Source organism: Branchiostoma floridae, chromosome 4, assembly GCF_000003815.2.
Source record: "Branchiostoma floridae strain S238N-H82 chromosome 4, Bfl_VNyyK, whole genome shotgun sequence".
Classification (NCBI taxonomy): Eukaryota; Metazoa; Chordata; class Leptocardii; order Amphioxiformes; family Branchiostomatidae; genus Branchiostoma; species Branchiostoma floridae.
Genome location: NC_049982.1, coordinates 8,401,466 through 8,414,206, shown reverse-complemented (window position 1 = coordinate 8,414,206; position 12,741 = coordinate 8,401,466). Strand labels below are relative to the sequence as shown.

General features: G+C 42.8%; 3 protein-coding genes across 4 annotated transcripts in view; 1 reads left to right on the top strand and 2 right to left on the bottom strand.

Annotated features, from left to right (window-relative positions):
* Positions 1–642: 642 nt before the first annotated feature.
* On the bottom strand, positions 643–6,294 carry LOC118413276 (nuclear transcription factor Y subunit alpha-like). 2 transcript variants are annotated; one of them, XM_035816532.1, is made up of 9 exons: positions 6,157–6,294; positions 4,788–4,901; positions 4,267–4,416; positions 3,791–3,992; positions 3,247–3,426; positions 2,649–2,818; positions 2,065–2,238; positions 1,599–1,703; positions 643–1,275 (listed from the first exon to the last, which is right to left on the bottom strand). In XM_035816532.1, the coding sequence occupies exons 2-9, from the start codon at positions 4,893–4,895 to the stop codon at positions 1,075–1,077; spliced, it is 1,290 nt and encodes a 429-aa protein (XP_035672425.1). In that variant the 5' UTR covers positions 4,896–4,901; positions 6,157–6,294; the 3' UTR covers positions 643–1,074. The 2 variants fall into 2 exon arrangements, with proteins under 2 accessions (XP_035672425.1, XP_035672426.1); XM_035816533.1 differs by having other exon boundaries at positions 643–1,260.
* Positions 6,295–6,304: 10 nt separating this feature from the next.
* Positions 6,305–12,096, top strand: LOC118413279 (secretion-regulating guanine nucleotide exchange factor-like). Its single transcript, XM_035816535.1, is given in 12 exon segments — positions 6,305–6,484; positions 6,917–7,046; positions 7,787–7,939; positions 8,163–8,257; positions 8,550–8,613; positions 8,804–8,863; positions 8,866–8,895; positions 9,069–9,137; positions 9,285–9,650; positions 9,912–10,039; positions 11,159–11,195; positions 11,428–12,096. Coding segments are annotated over 12 exon segments (1,332 nt in total). The 5' UTR covers positions 6,305–6,457; the 3' UTR covers positions 11,601–12,096.
* A 376-nt stretch (positions 12,097–12,472) lies between these two features.
* The window catches only part of LOC118413278 (dynein heavy chain 8, axonemal-like), a 47,409-nt gene continuing 47,140 nt past the window's right edge, over positions 12,473–12,741 (bottom strand). Inside the window, 1 exon segment of the mRNA XM_035816534.1 lies at positions 12,473–12,635. Within this exon segment, the coding sequence (XP_035672427.1) occupies positions 12,492–12,635 (144 nt within the window). The 3' untranslated portion in view covers positions 12,473–12,491.

Genomic DNA, 12,741 nt, shown 5'->3' with positions numbered 1-12,741 from the left:
TAAGGAGACGAATGAAAACAATTTCTCTAATGTTATTTACACAAATTTTCAGTGACCACATTCTATACTACACTAGATTGTTAATGCAATTCTAAACACATTGATACTATTTACAGTATAAAACCAATTGACAGATATGCAGTTGCCTATCACAAAATGTACTACATGTGTATTGACTTGTTAAAGGGCTGTCTTTAGGATCCATCCCTTGGCCACAGTACAGAAACATGCTTGTTGGGAAAGCCATCCAACCCAAATTTCATGACATGTGATTAAAATGTATTTTTGTAAGCTTAACGGGACAATCTAACAACAAAGATCAACAAGTCGGGCTCCCAAACAAGAGTGGGTTGGAATCAAACCTGAATACAGCCCTGCATTCTCAAAAAGAAACTGTTAGACTTTTACCTGTTAGTATTAACTTTAACAGCCTTTTAAGTTGGACATGTTTCCGATGAGTGTTCAATTCAGAATAACTAATATGTTGATATCTACCCTACCTCAAAACTAAATTCTAGCTCTCAGATACAGCAGCATCAACCTAACAGCATTCTGGAATCTTTTCATTCTAGGACTGTCTATAATATTTGCTGGTAATCTATCAACAAAGATTGCGAAAAATTTTCTGAACATGAGTCTATCAGCATTTAAAAGAGAAAAGTATTCTTATACAGAGTTCAATATTTTAAGGCAAAATCTGGTGCACAAAAGTCCTTAAGTAACTTAGTAGTAGCAACTTCAAAATGACAAGAAAATAACAATTAAAATCAGCAACACCAAACATAACTTCTAGCATGAAAGTAAAATGTGCTTGTGTATTTCAGTATGATCAGCTTAAATTTTTAATTACAAATTTTTGGCCATCCCTTCTGTGATTCACATCTTTTGACAAGTGACCTTGTGGGTGCATACCTCCAGCAATGGGTCAAAGTTCTTTGTGTGATACCCTACACACTCCAAGGAACCTTTCACTTATCACTGGTCTCACCTGTCTAAAGTAGAGAGCAAGTTATCTAAACGACTGGGTCTATATTCTTTTGATAAAAAACTTGATCAAACTAGACTCTGTTCCCATCACTGAGGCTGAGCGGTGTCCAGGACTCCAGCAGGCAGGCCCACCATGTTGGCTGTCTGCCCCCCCTCCAGGAGTATGGGAGTCTGCATCATGGCGGCCGCGGTGGACGTGGTCGTGTGGAGCATCTCCGGTATCGTGCTGAAGGAACTGCTGGAGGTCGTGGTCAGGCTGCCGTTCAGCGACGTCTGTGAAAAGAGGCCCTTGAGTAAGAATAACTGGTTAGGTTGTGCTTTGTCGTTCATTTGTGGGCTGCATCAATACACAATTCATACATTGATGAAAAATCCTAAATCCAAAAAACATATCCAGTTGCTTGAGTGACTGCTTTTTGCCATAATTCATAAACATGTTTTTCTACATGCATTTGGATGATATGCTAACAGATAGGACAAGATTGTGTAGATATAATATCTGCAGAATTCTTTATGACATTGACCTTCCTCTTGAAATAAAATCAAACTGAAAGGCACAAAACCAAAGATATACAGAAAAGAGACAAGAAAGATGGCGGCTGTCCCCTTACCCCATGATGAGGCTCGTCTTCAAAGCCTTCTATCGAGTGGAAGCGGCCCCCCTCCCCGCGCTGCCTGTTCATGGCATGCCGATGCCTGGACTCGTGAAGATATTTCTGGAAAACAGACATTTGCATAAGCAACATGTTATGACATAAACATAATGTGAGGGCTTCCTGCATACAAAGAAATTCAAAAAGACAGATTTTAAGATGTGGTACACAAGAAGAGACCAGAGATGCAAGAACGAAACGCATGTCTGTACTTCAAGACAAGAAGAACATAACTGAAGTTTAATTTGAAGATGACGTCGATAACTGTCGATTCTAGAACACCTTCCCTCAAACAGTTTTAGATCACCCCTCGAGCAAAGGAGCAAACAATGACAACTTCACCTGTTCGAGATAATGCAAAAGTTCCACCCCTGTTACGTTCTACTGTTCTATCAACACTGTCCGTTCCACATGTGCCACTCACCCTTCTCTCCTTAGGGATCTTGCCCTCTGCCTCCAGTTTGGCGCGTGCCTGCCTCCTCTTCAGGATGCGGTGGTACTGTTTGGCATTGACGTACAGCGGCTCTTCCTCCAGCAGCTCTGCACCAGGCAGGGGTATTCTCTGCATGGTGGGCACACCGCCTGCACCCGGCACCATCTGGAGAGGGGAGAACAATGGTTCAGCAAAGTTTCAACTTTCTCCCAAACCCTGAAGCAAAGTAAATTGCACTGCACCATATGGAGGCCACGCTCGAAAGAATAGGTCGTCATACAATGTACATTTATGTACACTGATTTGAGTGCTTCAGTTTTTCTGAGAAGGGCAGCACTGGCGAGTAAAATTTGGGGTGAGTATGTATTACTGGTGATGGAGAGAAATTGGTAGTTCTGACCATCTTACTTCTAACCCGACACAGATGTTAATTCTATAAACAATGTTGTATACTCTTTCTACCAGGAATTGTAAAGATAATTGTAAAAAAAAAACTTCAGTTTTTCCACAATATGTACCAATTGATGAATTGTAGAGAAGACTGTAAAGAAAAGCAAACCCTTGAGTGTACCCACCATGACCACCTGCCCTCCCGAGGTGTTGAGTGTGGTCCCAGCTACAGCAGGTACCGTCTGGATAGTCATGGGCTGGGGCAGCTGCGTGGTGGTGGCAGCTGCAGCCACTGTCGGGGAGGACAGCACCTGGCTCTGGTTCAAGTTCACAGCTGTGGGCACCTGTACAACACCTGGAGGAGTTGGGATATTATGAGAAATGTGAAAAAAAACTGTAACAGCGGTTCATAGTGACAGAACTTTAAATTAATTTAGTTTTGCAGTGGTTTTGTTTCGTGGTAGGATGAAAATGGATGGTTTTTGCAGTGTTTGAAATTCACGGCTGAAAGTGAGACAATTCTGTGGTACAGTAGCTAAACAAGGGACACATTTCACAGTGAAGTACTGGCGGATTAGTTACTTTGAAAACTGCAAAAATGAAACACAACAAAAGTTTTGCAGTAGCATATGATCAGACTTAAGTTAGTAAAACAACTCTTAAGCATGACATACAATATAATGTTTTAAATTTTCATTCATTCATTCATGTTGTTGAAATATTGATACAAAGAAGAATCAGAATCTCCTAAAGAACCTGAACACCCTGATAACCATGACCTACCACTCTGTGGTGTCTGTGCCTGTCCCTGCTGCACTTGGATCGTACCATCATTCCCAGCCACGGGTTGGTAGAAGATGGCCTGGCCGTCGGGCGTGGTGCCCAACTGTTGCCCAGCAACCAGTCCTCCCTGTACAGGCTGCTGGATGATGATCTGCCCCTGGGCATTCTGGATAAGGCCGACTGGATGGACAGAAGTGAGGAAGGAATCAGGAGAGAACAGAAGTAGCATTGTTAACAAAGATTCATAAGTAACATCTTACCATTTAGCACACTTAAGAAGCCATTCGGCTACCAATTGTCTATGATTACTTGCAGACAGTTGGAAAAATATTAGATGTTAAATAAGCTTGAGAAGTACATGGAAACAATGATACCCTGATTTAGGAGGGAATGCTCTTTCCAAGAATAATTGTGAAAGTTTTACTGCACTGAACATCCAGAAGAGAAGTACTGTCAAGTACAATGTATGTCTTTCAATATGGTGCACCTAAAATTTGGAAAAGGGCTTCACAAAACCCACTCTGCTTAGACCATACCACCTCACCTTGTTGCACCTGCTGTTGCTGCTGCTGTCCCGACTGCTGCACCTGCAGCTGTTGCGGCTGCAGCACCTGGATCTGCTGCAGCTGGTTGGTGCCCGACACGGGGATGGTGATGGTCTGGGGTTGCTGTCCACCCTGTTGAGGCAGCTGTACCATGATCTGCTGTCCTGCTGTCACAGCCTGCTGGCCCTGCGCACCTGAAACCTGTGAACAAATAGCTTTTAAAACAAGTACATGTATAATGTTAACAAATATCTTTTATAATAATAACAAGAATTTTTCAGTTAAAACTGATATCAGGCCTATGGCTATGGCTGAAGTTGCAACATTTGTAGGTTGACTCAGGCCTGTTGTGAAGTTCTCTGGATCTGCTTTTTTTCTCTTAATTTTAGCCGCTTGGCCGGTGTGCATCTCCAGCTGAATCTGTCATTTGAAAAGTCGTGTAAAGGCAGGTTCCATCAGGATACAAGTGTCCTACCTGTACCACCTGTCCTGGCACCTGCTGACCTCCCAGCTGTAGCTGCAGCTGCTGCGGCTGCCCTGCCTGTGTCAGACTGACGGGTGTGCTGGGACTGGTCACCGTCAGCGCCCCGCTGACCGATGTCTGCTGGGCAGCCTGCACTGTCACCTGAGAGGATGGGGAAAAATATCTTACTCTTCACTATGCTTTCAGAAAAGAACAAAGCAGATGAAAAATAAATGAAAATTCTTACAATTGGGACACATGTTGACTCCAGAAGAAAAATACCAGCTGCTTTTGCTTCTGTTTTCACCTACAAGTCATTTCACATCTTGTTAATGTCATTCACAGAACAGCAGTAAAGTACTTAGAAAGGCCGAATGGAAAGACACACTGACCAAAATACACCAACACTTGGTCCTTGGTAGAGAACTGGGGCTGTTGAGAATGTTTCACTTCTTTCATAATAAACCAATGAAGGGATAAATAAAATATTGAAGAGATTTGTATTAGACAAGAGACTGTGAGAATGAGCGTACCTGAGCTTGAGTTCTCTGTTGCAGCTGACTCTGGATGGCAGCGATCTGGTCTGTTGTGATGGTTTGATTGACAGTTGACACCACATTCCCCTGGAACTGTTCCATCATGCCTCACTGCAAGACAAGTCAAGACAAGAGCTATTTAGTCAGTTTATCCAACCTCCTTGGTTTATCTATTATCTAAAATCTTTGTTTGGTTCTCCTGTCCCTACTCTACTCTTTTTAACTTAGGGCAATTTTATTCTCTGCAAATAACGATGATGATAAAAGTTGTCCGACTAGAAATCATTTTATCAAAATAGTTGAGACACAAGCCTGATTTAATTGCGCTTCTTATTGGCCTGTCCTACTGAAATATTGCCACAGGGAGGGGCCAATCAGCCCTGCACAGCGGACTTTGCGTTACAGACTAGTTGAGACACTAGCTGATCTTACATGATGTCAGTAGGATTTCCATCATTCCATGAAAATGTACGCCAACATCCGCATGTTGTAGTAAAAGTGTTTTTTCTTTACGAAGAGACTTGCAGTATCATTGCAATCAATAAATTTCAGTGACTTCAACATGCAAGTTACTGAGTTAGAAGTCAAGCCAAGGTGAGCAGCACCAACGGTTGAACCCCTTGACCTGTCAAGGTTACACGCCGCCGGATAATTTTCGTGTAATCATGTATACTTGTGACGTAGTGAGAAGATCTGAAGATAATTCGTTACCTAGTCCCAGCCATCTTTGGTGTATATGGTGCTCAAGTTCAATGCACTACGTAGTACATTGTGTTAGGCTGTTCAGTAGTACTATCAACCATCTTGGTACTATACAGACAAAACCGCAGATCATAGCCTTCAGGTACTCTCCAACTTCCAAGCAGAAGTTGATGGGGGAAATCGTGACCCTTTTCTTATATGCCATCTTTTTCTGTCAACTAACCCCTGACACATATAAGAAAAATGTCACGATTTTCCCCATCAACCTCTGCTTGGAGGGTACCGTGTGCATCATCCCCCATGTACCAAATTCCGATCATAACTTGTTGTATACGGCTGCTAAAAGCCGCGATCGCAGGGTTCAAGGGTAAGACATGGCCTCTGGGGTTTGTCTACGGACTGATAGACATCTCCATAAACAGTGGGACGAAAGTTCCGTCGTAAATTTTGAGCAGAAGAGAGCTGCGATGACAGCTTGCAGGTTGGGGCTTTGTGGCGCGGCGGGTACACTGCACAGTCCCGCCAAGCCGGCGGTGACCGAGGTTCGCTTGGAAGGCGATCGCGCGCGAACCGGGGCAAAATAAGACATGATCTTCCCGCCTGATGTTTCCCTGACAAATCCAAGGCAAAACTGGCTTTGAAAATAGAAAATTGGAGGACTTACATAGGTCTGATATCCTGTGATTGGTCGCGTCTCCCCTTGTAGCGAATAGGAAATCGACCACTCGCCACAGCAAACCACAGCCAGGTAGCTTCACCTGCACCTCAGCCAATCACAGAGCTGGATTAGTATCACGTGATCGTCTGGGCATGTGGTATCAGCTGACCGGAAGTAAGGTTTCCTCCCCGGAAATGACACTTTGACCCAAAATGGAGGGATAGTGGCAAGAAAAATGAAAGTTTTTGTGAAATTTTGACGAATTTTAATGAACAGGAAGGTTTCTAAGCTTATTGCTCAATGCTAGATGGAAGAACAGCTCATTTTCTCATGGGTGAGTATTGCCTAGTCTTTTTTTATTGTTTGCTTATGACATTTGACAAGTGTTTTATGCTGAGAGCAGACGACGTTTGCACATGTGATGTGTGATGTGCTTGTTGATACTTTAAATGATAGTGTGTATAGTGGGAAGTTCAGTTCAGTTCAGTTTGGAAAACGAACTCAAACACTGTTACTTGCCCCATATCAACCCGTATCAATGGTTTCAAAACGTGTTTGTAGTAAGGCGTTGGACCACCCACTAATGACAATTAGATGAGAAATGAGCTAAAGGGTATCACAATAAACTCAATAATAAACTCAATAAACGACCTAGGCTGGAGCAAGACGAAACCTCCCTGGCCGAAGAAATCTACTCTACTACTCTACAAATGTGTGTAGGTCATAAAATGTAATTCGATATTCCTGAAACCTTTTCCTGCTATAGGGGGCCAACAGCTATGGCCAACTGGGCGTGGGTCACCGTGACGACCGCCACTCCCCACAGCAGCTGGAGGGGGTCAACTTCAGGGTCAAGGCTGTGACAGGGGGCGGAGGTCACACAGTCTTTATCTCTGGTAACGCAACCTTGTTGGTGAATGTCTGTGTGTATATAATATATATACAGGCTTTGCATATGACATTATTTGCACCATGTTAGATTTCAGTGTACATGCTGCTGCTGATCCAATTAGTTGCCAACATCAGTCGCCAGCCAATACAAATCATGATTATCACGTCATCAATGAAATGCCTCTATACCAGCAACCTTGATATCTTTAAACCAGCACATTGATGTATCCTAAGTAAGAGTTATGGGATCACCTAGATGAACCATGTATGTAGTTTGCCTGGCTATCAAAACATAATGGAAATCTGTCTGTGTGTAATTGGACAGTACTGCACTGTGAAGGCAAATGCTTCCAACTAGCTTTACCGGGTAATAGTGGATCTTTGGGCCCCCTGGGGATCAAAGTTGTTAATTGGATGCAGTCGCTCCCAGGGTCTAACCTACACGTGGGATCCCCACTCACTCCCGCCATCAGATCTCAAGCTGCATCACAGAGTCTCTGCATTTCTTTCTCCGTCTCCTCCGTTCTTCCATTCCTCCTTCCACCTTAATCATGGGGAGGACCCCGAAAAGAGTGAAGAAGTGCTCCGGTTGTGGCGAACCGCTGTCCTGTCACAAGGTGGGCCAATACGGCAAGCACTGCCAGGGGATTTCTAAGGATCCGCCGGCAGAAAAGCAGCAATAATAAAACAGAGACAAAAGACTGCATGTGTGGACTCATTAGATGCTATGTTGACTTTTTTTCAGCTGAAGGCAAGTTGTTTGTGTGTGGGTGGAACCAGAAGGGTCAGCTGGGGCTGGGACACAGGGAGGACGTGTCAGTCCTGACCCAGGTCACCGCCCTGACTGCACCCATGGATACTGTATCATGTGGATGGGACTTCACTCTTGCTGTTACAGGTGGGAACCAGCACATCTTACACTGACTTTTCCACTCAACAAGCTGTTGAGGAGGTGGCAGGATGTTTTAGTGGGTTTATTGGTAATTTGAGCCAGATTTGGATTGACTGGCCATTGCCGGACTCATAGTGGAAACTGAAGCCAAGGTCTTTTATGTACGACGATGAACAAACATTAAACATTTGGTGTGGATAATAATAGATGTAATCCATGTATTTTACAGAAGGTAGACAACTGTTCTCCTGGGGCTCCAATGCTTTTGGTCAGCTTGGTGTTCCAGAGGTGAAAGGTCACGCCTCAACGCCAACTCCTGTACAGGTAAGATGGGTTGAGGGTAATGTTCTCCAAATTACACATTCCAAGAAGTTGCAGATGTTTGTCCTAGTTGTAGTAGTTGCAGATGTTTGTCCTATAAATAGCATGATGTGCACTTCCACACACATGTTGAGTAGACATTGTTTGAAATTCAAGCATACTGAATGTTGTATTGATGGAGTTACTGGGTTACATGTCTATGTTACCGGTGAGAGCGGTCACCGAGTTACTGATCTGAAAACAACAGTTTTCAAAATTTTGTATGCAGACATGCTTATGCTTGTTGTCCCGGCAGACTTTACAAGGTGTGAGAATAGTAAGTGTTGCAGCTGGGCTGAGACATGCAGTGGCACTGGATGGTAAGTTACAAAAACTTTATTTATTATGATGAAACACAAGTGAACTGTATCTTGCACAAGTAAAATGTATGCTGCTTGGGTGGTCTTCCTTCTTGGCACTTAATCTTAATTGCTGATAAAGATCAACGACATTGTTTCCTGTCCCTAGTGAGTACACTTGGTAAACAGTGTCTGGCTGTTTGTGTTATAGATACAGGTTCAGTCTGGACATGGGGTGCAGGAAAGAGAGGTCAGCTGGGACGATTGGAGGAAGGCCAACAGTCTCCAAACAACCTGGCAAAGGTAGCATTATGAAATGGTGATAGTAATCTTATTCACAGAACCATTTAGATGGCAGTGGGTCTTGTACATGAACTTGCAGTGTCATGGTAGCATATTTGTTGACTTTGGGTTTTTCAGCCAACTTTTAAATACATTCTGCTTGCTCATAAATGCCTCATGTTTGCCACTTACAGTACAACTTGATGCAGAGTCCTCCATTGTTGCTGTCAAGGCAGGATCCTACCACAGTATAGCTCTTACTGGTAAGTTGATAAGAAATACTAGATACAAATAGTACCTTTGAAGGCTTCACAGAATTCTTGATACTCTCCCAAATGTGTAACTATCAGCATAAGCTTACAATCAGGTACACTTATCTTGCATCTTTCTGTAACTTTTTTGTTTTCCAGGTTCTGGAGACTTGTATGTCTGGGGAAGAAATGACAAAGGCCAACTGACAAACAGAAACAATGATGAAAGTAGTGCCAAAACATCCAATCACACAGGTCATGACACATCATCACCTGCTTCAACCAATCACATGCAAGATTCAACTAAATCCACCTCAGCAGCATCTTCATCCATCAATCAACTTGAATCTGGTACTTCCCAGGAAACTGTTTCAGACCCTACTTTGAAATGTGTACCTCACAAAACTTCTGCTACAAGCTCTGTGGACATTGTTCAACTGCCTGTCAGATTGGATTCAACTCTATTCAATGGGAAGAAAGTTGTACAAATCAACAGTGGATGGACTCATCTTGCAGTGATAACAGGTAGGCTTTTCTTTTCTATTATGCCATGTGTATCTAATAACTAACAGGAATTCTGTTGTCAGGTCGACTGAAAGCAGCATTTCACATCATCTCTGCTGTAATGATCCTAAATCATTTACCTGGTGGAATGATGATTGTTGATTAAAAGATTCGAAGGCTTTTTATCAATGTGAAACATTGTAATGAAGAGAACCCCATCCCATTGCTATTGTCCATTGTCATGAAAGAGTTATTGAAAACAAAAGAAAAATATTGTTTCAGAGGACAGGAGAGTTTGGACATGGGGAAGAGCTGACTACGGACAGCTGGGTAGATTTGGGGACAGAACAGCACTGCCACACAGCTGTTCAAAGCCTGCAGAGCTGTCCTCACTGTACGGAGTGAAACAAGTGGGTACCATTCCTGCTGTCCTGGTGAACTTCATGGTGATAACTTTGCAGCAGACTAGTCAGGAATTTAAACAAGCCATTACAGTAGCCAGGGATCAGAAACAGATGCACCATGTTTGTAGGGGTCTTTGATATTGCAAAGTAAATCAGACTGCAGAAATATCTCACTTATACAGTCAAACCTGTCTATAGCGGCCACTCAAGGGACTGGTCAAAATTGGCCACTATAGAGAGGTGGCCACTATAGAGAATATGCTAATTAATTGACCACAAGCAATAAGTTACACATGGTTTTAGTACCCACTGATCTTTATTCACATAATACAGTACTGTACATGTACTGCAATGATTTTACACTATATGTATTAAGAAAACAAAAGCTATAAAAAGTTTTAAATGTTCTACAGTTGATATTGTCTGAAGAGACCGGTATCGTCATATTTCTTTGATCTTTCGTCTTGTATCCTTTGATACTTCGCCGTCCGTGTGTTCCCTCCCGCGTTCACACGTCAGGTTCGCTAATGTGGTACTCACAAGAAAAGTCTCGTCATTTTAGACTTATCTCTTAATAAATGTAAGAATAAAATCCACCATAGTCTGAAGTTCATATCATTTTGTCTTTGTAACAATTCATTTAGAAAGTTTTTGTGATAAAAATTAACCTAAGCGATAGTGTATTAGAACGTAACTTTAACGCAATTTACCTCTGTAATATTGGTGTCGTCTATTGACCTTATATGACCTCGCTTGTCGGCGGGTATGGGTAGCGCCAGTTTACGAAGTTTTGTTTTGAAAATAAATCAAAGAGGTTTTAAATCCGGCGTAGGGTGATGATACGGCAGCTGTATATGGCCGAACGCGTGCCGAAACATAGATCAGCGGTCCGCGTGGCCGTAATCGGCAGTGTTTTTGTACCTGCGGGACCGGAAATCGTGTGGCCGTGGCCGCGTTGGACAGGTGGCCGCTAAGCCTATTTCTTAATCATTACGAATCCAAGGGACCGACAAAAAGTGGCCACTATGGGCAGGTGGCCGTTATGCAAAGGTGGCCGCTAATACAGGTTTGACTGTACTTATTAGCTTCCTTCCTCTAATTATAATTCCTACTTTGTCCCTACAGCTGCAGTGTGGATCAGAGCATAATGTGGCAATAATAGGTAAGATACTTTTCCTACTGGTTGCAAATTTGTGGACGTACACAGGCCGTTGCTTATTTAGTGTGACTGGATGAGTTAGGCACCCTGAATTTGTGTTGAATGCACTGTGGAATCACTGATGCATTCCCTTTGTTCTAGGTAAACTTGCACATCCAAGGACAGGTAATGAAATGTTTGTTTTTGCATCTTTGTATGTTAAAGATGTTGAAAGGACTCCTTGCTTCCTCCTCAGATGACCAGGTTGTGTGCTGGGGATGGAATGAACATGGGATGTGTGGAGATGGAGGCGAAGAGGATGTGTTGGTACCCAAAGCTGTGGAGGCATTCCAGGGTTACACACCAGTGTGGGTCAGTACTGGGGCAGGCCACACCATGGTGGGGATGGAGAGGAGTAACAACTCATGATCATAGTACACCCAAACAAAAAGGGGACACTTAAGGGTAACATATCAGTACCAAGGACAGCTATGGTTGGAACTAAGATTGTACTGACTGCCCAGCATGTGAAGAGTTTTTCAGGCTAAATGGTTACAGACCAGTTTGGCTTGGAAGCAGGACAGATCTGCTACCTGCTACAAAGGCCGTACCACCTCTAAAAGAATTGTAAGTTTGTTTTCTAGGTGGCTTGCCTTCTTTTCATAGCATTGATGTAGTTTATCAAGGTGTCTTAACTTAAAAGTGAACTGACTTCAGAATTTTGTCTTACCTAAAAACAGATATTAGTATTTTTTACCAGTGGAACATTAAATTTTGAGTCAGAATACAGACCATCAACATTGTTCTGTTGGGTTTTAAAACAATGCTTTTTTTATTGCAATGTGATGAAGAATGGAAAGTCACAGTTTTGTAATTCATGTACAAAGCAGTGTTCCCTTGTACATAGTGAACCATTTTTAGAAACATGTGAATATCTCAACTATCTTTTATGTATGTAGACGTATGTAGATATGTTCTCTGGAAAAGTAATTTTGTCACAGTAGTCACAAATGGGTAACATATTTGCAGCACTAGAACTTTTATGAAAACATTTCATATGGCTTAGGTATCACATGTACATTTGGCACAAAGCAGCATTTTTGCAATGGTATAAACTGCAAGAGGATGGCCATCCCCAGAACCCAGTTCACTGAACAGTGCAAAGTAGAACTGTGAATTGGGAGGTTAAAAATATCATGTAACATCAACGAAATAACATGAGAACTTGTGGATAAATGACACATTTTGGGGAATTTGTATAATCAGACCAAAACCAGTGAATTTCATGACAGAAGCAATGGTAGACTGCTGGCGGCTGCTTTATTTGATGTCACACAGAGCAGCGACTCCCCTGAGGATCCAGTGGTCCGGGCTCTGGACTGTCCTCATCAGGATGACTGTGATGTAGGTCAGGTCTGTGCGGCATGGCTTCTTGTAGGTCGGGCACTGGTACAGCTTGGGGTCCTGTGTGCACCATAACGCATGTACCATCGATCAATAACCTTTGTTTACATAGGATAAACCATACAGGTTGGAAACTGGTATAGGTTGGGATCCTGTGTGCCCAATG

What these genes read in the sequence shown, in the direction of transcription:
- LOC118413276 (XM_035816532.1), bottom strand. Translation starts at nt 4,895, where the DNA reads ATGATGGAACAGTTCCAGGGGAATGTGGTGTCAACTGTCAATCAAACC. An exon ending in TGCCAGGACAGGTGGTACAG is followed by an intron (nt 3,993 to 4,266) that starts GTAGGACACTTG and finishes ATTTGTTCACAG; the next exon opens with GTTTCAGGTGCGCAGGGCCA. An exon ending in GCAACAGCAGGTGCAACAAG is followed by an intron (nt 3,427 to 3,790) that starts GTGAGGTGGTAT and finishes CTGTCCATCCAG; the next exon opens with TCGGCCTTATCCAGAATGCC.